This window comes from Lepisma saccharinum, chromosome 21 (assembly GCF_977018435.1).
Source record: "Lepisma saccharinum chromosome 21, izLepSacc3.1, whole genome shotgun sequence".
NCBI lineage: Eukaryota > Metazoa > Arthropoda > Insecta > Zygentoma > Lepismatidae > Lepisma > Lepisma saccharinum.
The window spans coordinates 41,216,429-41,229,533 of NC_139249.1; the positions used below are offsets into that span (position 1 = coordinate 41,216,429).

General features: G+C 36.8%; 1 protein-coding gene across 1 annotated transcript in view; it reads left to right on the forward strand.

Moving 5' to 3' along the window:
* The window catches only part of LOC146004145 (mast/stem cell growth factor receptor kita-like), an 82,664-nt gene that overhangs the window by 34,514 nt on the left and 35,045 nt on the right, over positions 1-13,105 (forward strand). Inside the window, exons 6-9 of the mRNA XM_083142809.1 lie at positions 2,506-2,653; positions 5,586-5,885; positions 6,314-6,477; positions 11,843-11,975. Of these exons, the coding sequence (XP_082998935.1) occupies positions 2,506-2,653; positions 5,586-5,885; positions 6,314-6,477; positions 11,843-11,975 (745 nt within the window). The remainder of the gene's footprint in view (positions 1-2,505; positions 2,654-5,585; positions 5,886-6,313; positions 6,478-11,842; positions 11,976-13,105) is intronic.

Genomic DNA, 13,105 nt, shown 5'->3' on the forward strand with positions numbered 1-13,105 from the left:
AGCGTTTCGCTGGCACCCATGGCGGAGTGATTAGCACATCGTGCTACTATGCTAGGCTCCTGGGTTTGAATCCCGGCCTGCAATGCAGGTTTGTGAGTGTCCATTCATCAATTCATCATATCATCACTCATACCCATCTTCGCAAATAAGCCAAAAGTGGCACAAAAAATGAACTAAAATAAAACAAATCAATCAGTCAATGTACAGCATATCAAGCAGTGGCGGCTCGTTGTCTGGCTCTATGGGTGTGCACTTTAGTCTCATGTCCAGAAGTGTTATACCTAACACCCCTGTCAAATACTCGCACCCATTTTTTAGCACATATTGATGCTTAATATATTGGCAACCCAAGTTTTGATCAAGTTTCACTGAAAATGAGGCTATGGTAGAGTTATATTTCACAATTTTTTTAAAACGGATTTTTTACAAATTTCAAATATTTCGGTAATTATCCAGCCAATCACGAGAAGAGCGATGTTCGATAATCTGAAAAAATCACTCAATACATAGAAATACCGATCTACAATATCAATACTATTGTCGATTTGCAAAATATATTTCATAAAAACTTCCTCCTCAGCTCCGCTGATATTATTGAACAAGGAGAATAATAATATTGGCGTACACCAAAGAAGCCGATCCAACTACCACATGGAGGAAATCTACTGTAATCTATATAGCTGTTGTTTATTTCTAATGACAGACTGATCGAACCAAGCAAATCAAGCGAAATCAAGAATAATAAATCTTAAAGAAAATTACAGTACTCACTCAGTTCACACACTGCCCTGCTTTGTACTTCAGAATTTCTCCTTCCCTTCCGCCATATCTATATATTGCTGCAGTTGCTACAGGCTTTGTAGCTAACTTCCCTCCAAAAATTCAACAACGTTAAATATTAAGTCTCTGCTTTCGCTATGTACAGTTTCCCTATTCATCATGAAATCAAACAGTTTGCACTGAAACAGGTACGAGCTTTTGACAGCGCTAAACAATTTTGCAACCCAGTAACAGCCACACACAATGCAAAATAGCTGGCTGATTGATGTATGCTCCCTCAGCGTGGGTTGATAATTTGGCTACTGCGCCACAGAGACCGTTTATTTTGGCCAAGTTGCACTAAGCAAAGGCAATATCAGGCATGTTTAAAACACCCATCTCGCTTTCAGTTGCCCTCCTCACCTTCCCCCTTTTCTTCCCCTATCATGCACGGGACACAATCGGAGGGACAATATACCATCGAAATTTCCTTTTTCTAAAAAAAAAAATCACTCAATTTGCAATGATGTATGGGTTGGCTCGACTCTGTCACATGATCTCTAATGGAATGGGTTTGCAACACTACATTTGCTAGCACACCGATCGCTGCGTTCACTGCTTTCGTAAATGATGCAACCTTCCCTCACACGGCGCTCAAGCCAAAAGACCCAATCAGCATCCAACTATGCGACTGCTTCAACAGCGTCATAGGGAGCGAAACTAACATTGCGTTGAAGCCCCAAGCGTGGCTAGGTCGTTGCGAGTTGATAGCACTGATCGCACGCTTCTCCACCATATCTCTTGGTGAAGCGGCGTGGGAACACTTGATGTTTCAAAGGAGATGGAGTTCAATAAATAAGTATAATAATAATGTTTTGCATTATGGATTTATTTGGGTGTGCACGTGCGAATAGGCAGAAGCTGCTACTGGTATCAAGTACTTCATAATCAAAATGTTCCAAGAAACTATTTTAGTTCTTCGTCTGAGGAAGACCCTGATAGAGGGTAGAAATGTTACATGTAAAGTATTGTTAAATCTTAATAAACTGCCTTGGTCAGCAACTTTAGTGTTTTTAATATTGAAACAAGGCTTAATTATATTAAAAATGTTCCATTATTGCCGAGAAGATTCGAGCAGATAGCAGTTTACTCTTAAGTTAGTTCATGTCCATGATTGTGTTGTTTTGGGTGTGTTCCATTATTTGTAAAGCAAAGCAGTGAATAAGCATGGCCGAGAAGTGTACATGTAGTTTCAATATGGAACTGCAACAAGAATTAAATTCCTGTATTTGAGCACTAGATTTAGGGTAAGTTTTTCGGGGAGTTTTTTTTAACTGTTGGTGAAGAATAAAGCTGTTCTGGCATTCCTCAATATCAGCATAGGATTAACGTGAAGGGTTGATCAGAAGGGACGAGAAACACTATGTAAGTCTTACCGAGATTATAATAATTAATACCTTTTGACAACGGGAGACCATATTTTGTTTATTGTTTATGATGTAACATTTATGTGATCCATACTTGGATAAACAATAATATGTTAAATTAATAATAACAACAATTTTATAATTAGGTTTACTTCCTTGGGATGTCCAATTTTTGGGTCAAAATATTATGGTCACCCTAGTATTACATAAGCCACAATGCAATGGATGAAATTTCAGTTGCATTTTTCTCGGTTTCATACTTTTGTGGATTATCACGTTTTACTACCAAACTGCTCATATGATTCTTATTTCTTTCCAGAATCATAGAGTGACCATAACCTATCCACATCCAAATTCATCACTGTTGCATGTAAAGAATGTAACAAAGGAAGATGAAGGACTGTATACATGTAATGCTAACCTAGGGACAATAAAAGGAAATATGAAGATAAATGTACTAGTTCACGGTATGCATCATATAAAGGAAATAAGCAATATGAAGATGGTATAAATTTTTACAAAAATTAACATTTGTTAGATATTTTTAATGTAATTGCAAAAAGAGCCATAAAATTATGTTTCAATTAATGCCTATGTTACAACATTATCTGCTAGATTTCTTCAATATTGCTCTCTTGTTTGACAGTGAGCACTAAATTCTTAAAACCAGTGTCTCTAGCAGGCGCATATATTCTAGGCTACCTAGGCTATTGCCGAAGCCCAGATTAAATACAGAAAATAATCGACTATCAAATGTGACTGATGCTTCACTCTCAAACAACGACTGCGGGAAAAAATGATAGTATAAAAACTGCGACTGCACCTTACTACCGCAAGGAGATAAGGGGGAGAGTGGACCATGCTTCCTTATGGCCCGAGGTGAATGGAAGAAAAGGCTGCACAGGGATTTTTTGTCCAAGGTTTGTTTTCCTTGTGCTCGTTCTATACATGGGGATGGACTCCTTTCCTTTAAAACAACCTCCAGGTTTCAGCGGTTAAATTCTTCCCTAACCAGCACCTGGAGCCGGTCGGTGACGTATTTGTAGTGGCTTCTTTGGACAGGGAACTCTTCGTTTTACATTGGCTGTAAAACCTTACAGCGATGCCAATGCCCTAACCAGCATGGGATTTTTCCCAGGTAAGGGAAATTTTGAAACTAAACTACTATTACAGGAACGGGAAAAGAGTGGCTGGCATGTGATAGGGAATTTGTCCTCTAGGCCAAAACAACACTGTCCCATCGAACACATGCAGAACTCACAGGCCGCTGACCTTCAACAAACAAACCACGCTTTATGATGTTTTCAACCCCTCTGCTGCTTTGTTTATGACTGGCTGGGGTAGACTGACTGGCCGGAGATGACAAAAGGGCATTTTGCGAGTGGAAATTGCATTGAAGGAAGTTTAAGAAAATTAGGTTTCTTACTGTGTGGATTTTCTTAAGTGTATTGAGTGAGTGAATTATGTATATATGTTTTGAATGATCTGTGCTGCGTCGTGTAGTGAACGAAAATGAATTACATAATTAACGAACTATTGCCGAAACAATTTACTCTGCTTTTGCATGAGGATAGACTTCAAATCGTGAAGATATGCAGGCCTCTGGCATCACAAAGAAGAGAAGAATGGATTTGATTTGTTATTTTGCGTTGCTCTTCTGCCACTTTAGCTAATCGCGACAATGAGAATGAGTGACGATACAATGAAATTCATAAAGGGTCATTCACAAAGAATACCCATGTCTATGAATGGATTTGAACCCAGGTCCCCTGGCATCCTAGTGAACTGTGCTAATAACCATTTTACCATAGAGGTTGCCAAGAGAAGAATGGAATTCCTGTCCAAATAAATATTCAAGGCAAGAAGTTTATTATACATGTATATTTTATTCTCACACGTAGGCCTACATAAATATTTCACAATATGGACCTCTATATTTTATAAATAACTATGAAATATTTGAAAAGTTTTCATTATTGTTTTTATATTAATGAAACAGTGTTATTTTTATAATTATTAGTAAATTGTAATCGATGTATTTTAATCGCAATGTCACATCACCTTAAAATCCAAGAAAATGAACGAAAAAGAGCCTCCCATTTGAACATTATGATAAAAAGAGATAGCCCAGGTTTTAACCCCGGCATATGCCACTGGGCTCTAGATTATTTAGATACTATAGAAATGTAACAAAAATGCAGGTTTGCAAATAAAACACAAACAAGATTCCATACTTTATAATTTCTTACTATTTTGTGGGTTCCCATTGAATACCTTGCATACCACTGAGCAGGGTGTGTTGGAGAACAGATTGGTGGCATCGTAACATCCTCCTGAGCGGTTAACAAATAAAGACCCTGACAAAACTTGTCAGGACTTGCCCCTAGAATATGTGGGATAATGAGTTTTCACAGGAAATGGTAAGGACATTTACCTGTAGCAAGGTAAGCGAAGATCAAGAAAATGGAACAAATTCAGAGAACCAGAAAAGAGCGGGGTTTTTACTTTGGAATCGTCTGTAGGAGCAACACCTGGTCTTATTCTTTAACCGGGCAGGGTAAGTTACTCTTCACCCTAACTGCCATTCTCATTGCTCAGTCACAAGTGTGTAAATCTAAACATGAGTATACATTAACTACCTAATTGCTAAACTAGGTATTAGTACCTGGCCCATTTAGGGCCATCTCTACCATCGAGTGTTATATCATTAGTGGGGATGAGCACACCCCTTGGTTTGATTCCCACGTTCCAAAGGCTGGAACACTACAGCATACATAAACCAGTCTTTAAGTTCATTAAATAGTTTACTTAAATTCTGGTTGAAAGGCTTGTTTTAATAGTTTGCTAATAGCAATTTTCCATACATTAATGCTAAATGTTTAAAAATATATGTGAAATGTTAGCTTACTTGTGGTAAACATGGTAACATGGAGGATATGCCACTGCTTAACAATAAAATTAAAAGACATATTACTTCAAGTCGTGTCAGTGTCGTTAAAATTAAAATGAATTAGACTAAATCACAGAACATGCGAATTCAGTCTAGCTCATTTTACAATAATGACAACTTTCCCACTAAATTGAAAAACAAAAAGGAATGCCTAAAAAATTAAAATCAACACTTTATTGTAGTGCGCAACTGCTTGCACACTTCTGTCATTTTTTTGCTATTTTGATTAATATAATGGTATACTGTAATTTGTATACCCTCGTTTTGTAAATGTAATCTCTAATTATGGAATTTCTTTTTCAAGGGCAGTCTTGTTGAATGGAACCATTTCATGTTTATATTGGATTAGCGGAATATCAGTTATTAGTATTAGTAAATTTTGTATTGCTACTTTCTCAGCACATCAGTAAAAAGTTAATATTACATGCATGTGTGTATATATATTCTAGGGAATCATGTATGTCATCTAGAGTTGACTGAAGGATTGAACATAACTGTCAATAGAATTAATGGAAATGTTAAATGGGTTGTAGGCATTGAAGATGCCTATTCACTTCCAAATATAAAATGGCTTAGCCCTAAAGGAGTACAAATAGAAACAATCTATGGAAAGTATAGGGCAGCTTATACAGAAAGAATCACAATATTGGAAATATATAAAGTTCAGCTAAATGACAGTGGCACATATAACCTTGTAGTAAAGGATAAATATTGCAGTGATGTGAGGAACTTCACACTCTTTGTGGAAGGTAAGTTTACACTACTGATATTTTTTACTTTTTAGTTCATATAAATTAATTAATGCATGTTACTATTCTTATTTTCATTCATTTTTATTGACATTTTCAGTTATTTAAAGTATTTCTACCTCACAAAATTAATCACAATGATGAGGATAAATGATTAACATGGTTATAAATTAGGTGATGGAACGTACATAAAGAAAAGTCCATACTTTATCCAGAATTCGAACCTAGAGCTCTTGGCTTCATAGTGAACTGCTATAACAACTGGGCCACATTCGTGGCTTCATATCTATTTAAAATAGTCATTATTCTCTTCTTTATTGACTATTTTAATGGCCCCACCATATGTAGTGGAATATTGCATTCATATTTTAAACTAACATCCTGCACACAGCAAAGATATATGTTTTCTTTTTTTAATTCAATTTCAGCCAAACCTCAAGTATCAATCAGACCTCTAAATGATCAGTATGAACATGAAGGTCAGTATGAACCTACATGTGATATTGTTGGATATCCAGATTCAAATATCACATGGCACTTTGAAACTTGTAAAAATGCAGCCTGCGAAAAACAAAAACTGGAACAATTGGAGGTAACATTCTTTAAAATATGTGATAACAAGTATTTCCATTCTAATATAAGTTTTCACAATTACACCCATAAAATATTTTAATAGAGATAAGTCTATAACAAGGAAATAATATCATAATTGGAATATTAATTGGAATTAATTCGTATTTGTATTATTTTCATTATTTAGCATCACTTTTCTGCCACTTTTCAAAATTCATTAAATGTTTTAACACACTCTATTATTGACTGTAATATATATCTACTATGAGATATGTAATTGATATATGCGTAGACGTGAAGAATGTATCATAACTATCATTGTTTCTGTGATACTTTTGTAGATCACAGTTAATACAAATTGTTCTCAAAGTGAAATTTCTAATACTTTTACTAATCTATTGCCACTTAACACGTTCGCTGCCACCTAAAAAATGGCATACTCATGTCAGGGACTGATTAAGTATCTTATGTAATTTTGCTTATTTGTAGCATAAAATGGATTGATTTACATAAAATACATTGTCTGGTGCGAGCCTCAGCAACAGGATGGGTCACAGGTGGCGGATAGTGAAACCTCCCTCAGATATGAGGGGAAGCTGTGAATAAGGGGAAACCCAAATATTAGTACCGAACGGAGGCAGCATGACTATCAGGGTGTGGAGGGTGTCCAGTGGCAAGGGTGTATCTGGGAACCCACAGGTGGCAGCCCAACCACCCAGGTGTAGGCTTTGACAGGCCCGATGAGCTGACAGCAGAAAACATTAAAAAATCGAGAAACGAAGGAAGCAAGCCAGGCTGAAAATTGGAGATGACATTGGCTACGAATAGGGACATTGAATATTGGAACACTGACAGGAAAGAATGAAGAAATTGTAGATCTAATGGAGAGAAGAGGAATCGACATCTTTGGAATGAGCAAAATGAAATGGAAAGAAGGAGGAGAAATGAAATTGATGAAAGACTATAAATTGTACTGGACAGGTACTTAAGAGGGCAGGAGAAGTGGGATTGGATTTGTGGTCAGAAGTGGAATACGTGGAGAGGGTAAATGACAGAATAATAAAACTAAAAATGAATGGAAGTGGGAAAGTAATAGAAATAATTCAAATGTATGCCCCATAAACAGGATGTACAAGGGAGGAGAAAGAAGAATTTGAAGAAGACTTGGAAGAACATGTAGGAACGGAATGGCAAATTGTGATGGGTGATTTTAATGCACAAGTGGGAGAGACAGGAAAGGGTATATGGAAATACTTGGAGCAAATGGATGGGGGGGGGGGGGACAGAGGAATGATGAGGGAAGGAGGCTACTGGGCTTTTGTAAGAGAAATGGGCTGTTAGTAGGTAATAGCTGGTTTACGAAGAAATATGACAGCCATGAAATCACAAGATACAGTTGAAATAATGAACAAAAGTCTGTAATAAATTATATATTGTTAAAAAGGAAGTAAAGAAGAAAATTAACAACATTAAGGTAATACCTAGTGAGAACTTAAACAGTGACAACAGGCTACTAGTAGGAGATGAGAGGAGATGGAAATTAAAGGTAGAAGGGAGGAACAAGAGAGAAGGATAAGAGTGTGGAAATTGAAAGATAAGATGATAAAAGAGAAATATCAAGAAATATTGCAAACAAAAGTGCCAAGAGATGAACCAAAGGAGTAGAAACAGAATGGATGAGATTTAAAACAGAATTAGTAGAGGCAGTCGAAAAGGTATGTGGAAGGACAAGCAAGAAAAGAAAGAAGAAAGAAACACCATGGTGGAATGAAAGAACTAGAGAGGCAGTGAAAAACAAAAATGATACATTTAGAAAATGGTTTAAATGTAAATCACAAAATGCATGAAAAGGGTATGTGGAAAAGAAGAAAGTGGCAAGAACAGTAGTAAAGGAGGAAAGAAGAAAATGAATAGAAGAATGGGCCAAAGTGCTAGAAGAAGATGTAGATGGGAACAAGAAAGTATTGTATGGATTAGTGAGAGAGAGGAGAAGATAAAGAGGAGACAGCCGTAAGCTAAAGGATGAAAGGGGAAACATTGTAGAAGAAGATGAAGAAATTAGGAGAATGTGGAGAAATCATTTCAAGAAATTGCTGAACATAAAAAAAGGAAATGAACATGAAGAAGTGAAGGAAAAATTAATCTCACATGGAAAGAAGAGGAGGAAGCACTGAAGAGAATGATGATAGGTAGAGCAACTGGAGTAGATGAAGTGCCAGTAGAAATGATACTAGGAGCTGGAGTGATTGGTGTGCAGTGGCTATACAGAGTGTTGAAAACAGTGTGGCAAGAGAGAGAAGTGCCAAGTGATGTGGGTGTGGTGAAGCTTCAGATAGTGACAGTGGGTGTGGTGAAGCTTCAGATAGATCAAGCACAGATGAGATTGTTCAGACACATGAAGAAGATGGATGGAGAAAGACTACCAGTAAGAGCTTACAATGCACAAGGAGTGTGAATAAGACCAAGGGGGAAACCAAGATGTCAGTGGAAAGAGCAGATAGTGGAGAGTGTTAAAAGAAGAGGACAAGATTGGAACACCGTGGAAAGAGAGGAGTGGTGGAAGACCAGGAAAAAATGGAGAGACTTGACTTCTATGCCGACCCAGCCAGAGGCATGAAACGGCAAAGGATGATGATGATGACATTGTAAATTTGCAATTTTCATGTAAATTTTACAGTGACGCACAAGTGTGTCACCGGCATATGATTTTTTGTTATTCTGTGTCGCATTATTCTCAAGTGTGTCATGTTATATTGACATAGATAACTTTTATTTTTGCACAGCAAGCAATCAATTTCACAATATTCTCTTTATCTTTATTTTGCATGTTGCTCCTAATAAGACAAATTATTATAATACAATGTAATAGTGTTGTTATTATTATTATTATACACACGTACACATGTGTTGCATGCATACATACATATTTATTGAATAATGCAGTATGATATATTGAAATTAATGGCTATATTGATGCATAGTTGGTTTAATACTTTGTTACATTTTCATTTTGTTTATTTTACTTTGCTTTTCTGCCACTTTTGGCTAATCACAAAGATGAAGATGAGTGATGATGTGATGAGATTAATGAAGGGATGCTCACAAACACCCATCCACAGGTTGGGATTTGAAGACAGGACCCCTAGCAGCGTAGCGTGCTGTACAGGGGCAGCGCCAGGGGGTGCCAGGGGGTGCTTGCACACCCCTTAATTTTCTTCAGCACCCCCTACGTTCAACTGAAAACACTAACCCTTAGAGTGTCATATTATGTCATGTCGTCATATCGAGCGTCGAATGTTAGGTACTGAAGTAAGACCGTTATTATTGTATGCATCAGGCAAGCACTGAAAAAGATGCCGATATACATACTTTCCTGTACTGGCGGCAGCCTCTATAAAGATCAGTGGCCATTCTCTTGCCTTTCATCAGCATTGTTTTTATGAATTTCTTTTTTCCTTTGTTTCTTCTAGTGGTTTTCAATAATTGCTTACAGATTAATGTGAGTTATGTTTTTCTTTCTTTTTATTTTGCATTGTTGATAAACGGTTTATTTTCTGCCTATTTGTTCTCCCTCATACTGGAGCAAAAATGTCAGCTTCTTGCAAGGTATCACCACGTCACTGGCCAAGTCCACGGAATAGGCCAAGTCGTGCTCGGGAAATTATTTAACATGACGCGAGTTGTAACATGAAGTTCTTTATATGTTCTGTGTATTTGTTCCACGTAACATGTCTAGTAAACGTTCACGAATAAATTTTACAGTTCCTTGTTGGGGATAGTGCGGCAGAAGGGATTTTAACGAAGACAAAGTTGCTGTGCACTTTGCATTTTGTCCTGAAGTGGCAGACGGAATGTACAATGTACTATGTATTTGGTACCTCCATTGGTTACATTGAAAAGATAAAATATTGTGCTTTTAAAGATAAGAATATTTTCATTTTGTATTTCAATACATAGTTCAATAAGACTGCAACGTGTATCTGAATGTTTACACTGTACGACCACTTTCTTGGAGTATAAGACTTAATACATATCATCATGTAAGTCCAGGGGGAAGGCAAGGGGAGCACAGCCTGCCTGGAAAATGAATGTCAATCTAAAGTTATTATATTTCACACATACAATTTTATTTGTCAGTACTTTTTGTTAATCAGTGATTAGGAGTGCAGTTGCCCCTGCACTATGCTAAACCTTATCTACTAAGGAAAAGTGAACTGTCCTTCCCCCCCTCCCCCCTGTTTTAGCACCTTGCTCCCCAGTTTTGAAACATTGCATGCATGTTTCATGGTCTTTCCTTATTTTCAGCATCGCACCCCCTCAGCACCCCTTGATGAATAGTCCTGGTGCCGCCGCTGGTGTTGTAGTAATCATTCTGCCATGCAGGCCAGCAATACTTTGTTAGGTATTGATGTGACATAACAGAATCACTTATAAAAACAATATTACATTTATAGGTTTCCTTGTGAAGGTGCAATGTTAAATTTCGAAAGTTCCCATACATATACTTCACTTATGGTAAAGAGCAAAACAATGTTCATTGCAAGGTTCTGGCTCTCCTGGACATTCTAAAGAACATAATGCAGTGTTTTCCTCTATTGGTACAGGAAAAAAAATTGTAATGTTTCAGACTATCTATGTTACCAAGAATAAAAATAGAAAACATTTCTTAGCTGTCAAACAAAGCCTTGATGCATGACAAGAGGAACTATAATGCCATAATGCCATTCGAAGCAACCATGTTAAGAGAGAGATGTGCAAATGAGAAACCAAGCTAATTTTAATTTCAAACAATCCTTCACCAATGTGCCATGAAAGAATTAAAAGTCTGCTGTGCAGTGCCACTGATGGACAAGCATTCAAAGAAGGTAATATGTATGACACATATGTGTGGCAAAGGCACACAGCTGCAACCCCACATGATTCATATATGCATCACCGGCAGTGAACGTGTTAAAAATTAGTGTTAGGTAATAAATTTTGCAGTCCCCATTCTGTAGTGACGAATGTAAAGAACTATTGTCACCCATTGTAATACTTTAAATATTATTATACTTTTTTTTTTAATCTATCTCATAATTGAATTATTTGAGTGAATGTGGTACAGGTTATTCCTTTCCTCAGTAGGCCCGATAGATTAACTTACAATGAGTGTCGGATTAACCATAAAGCAAAGAAAGCTGCCACTTTAGGGCCCCGAAGCATTCGCACAAATATAAATACATATCACACATACCCATTTTTACACTTGCGTGCACACACACCAATCTGAGATTAGAAATGGGAAGGCAAAGTAAAGGGTGAGAGGGGCCCCCTTTTGCTTATCTTGCTTCAGGGCCTCAAAGGTTGTTAATCTGGCATTGCTTACAACATGTGTTATTTTCCAGTTAACCAGATGTATCAATGTAGAAATGTACAAGAAGCAATGTTCTATTACTTTGGAAGCCAACAATGCCGGAAGAATCATTTGCAAAGCATGCAATGTGAAAGGATGTGCTGACACATATGTCGCCATACATGGTAAGAATTCAATTTATCAAAGCATTTTTGTATTCAGTAATGCAAAATATTATGTATTTATTAAAGTTAAAATTGGATTATTTACATAATAATACTGCACTTTATTTGTCCATCTTCTGAACCTCCTTAGCAAGAATAAAATAACACTGTCCAACAATGGTTTTGTTAAAAGTAAAATTTCAACGGTTCTTTATGTTTTGCCACCTGCTGATTCCGAAAATGAAGTCAGAAATTGTCAATCACCCATCAATTTTTTGTAACAATAAAAATATAATTTTGCATTATTATTGCAGCTTACAGTCCATAATAAGCTGATTGGTAGGCAATATTTAAAATATTTTTATGTCTTTGCTACAACAATACACTAGTAACTTTAGGCCATTGATGTCTGCATGAATGACAACAATTAAACTTGTTAAACAATCCAACTGAAAAATTTGACAACAATTAACTTTTCAACACAATGATGTGATTCAACTGTTATGTCTACTCATTTCAGTATCATGTTGTCTGCAGGAAAGAAGCTTTTCCTGAGTGTTCTTTAGTTCCAGTGAGTGTTTTGAAGCAAAGACAGAATCATGTCAAGAAGTTGCATAGACAGGAACAATTTCTGTTACATTTGTTGTGAGTTGACCTTAAAAGCAAATAGGAGAACATTTACTCCTCGTGTAAGAAGAGCTTATGAGTGTTACTTTGACAATAAGATAGACGAAAACAAGAAATGGTCCCCTGATATCTGTTGTGCGAACTGTGTAACGCTTTTGAGGATCATATAACAGACTGCTATTTTTGCTTGACAAATATATCTTGGATAAATTCGAAATCAAGGCATACAGTGAAATATCCATCACTAGAATCAGCAACTCTAACGGAGCCTCATGGACCTGGAGTTCCAATACCTGCTCCACCAGATGATGTAAGTGTAACGGAAGAAAGTGAAAGTGTTCCTAACAAATGTAGTGAATTGCATAATGATCCTGATTTTGTGGGGAGTGTTTCAACAGCTGAACCTCACTTACTAACTCAAGAGGAACTTAACGATTTAGTTCGGGATCTAGAGTTAAGTAAGGGTAAAGCAGAACTGCTTGCATCGCGATTAAAAGGATGGCATTTGTTGGAGAGTGACACTA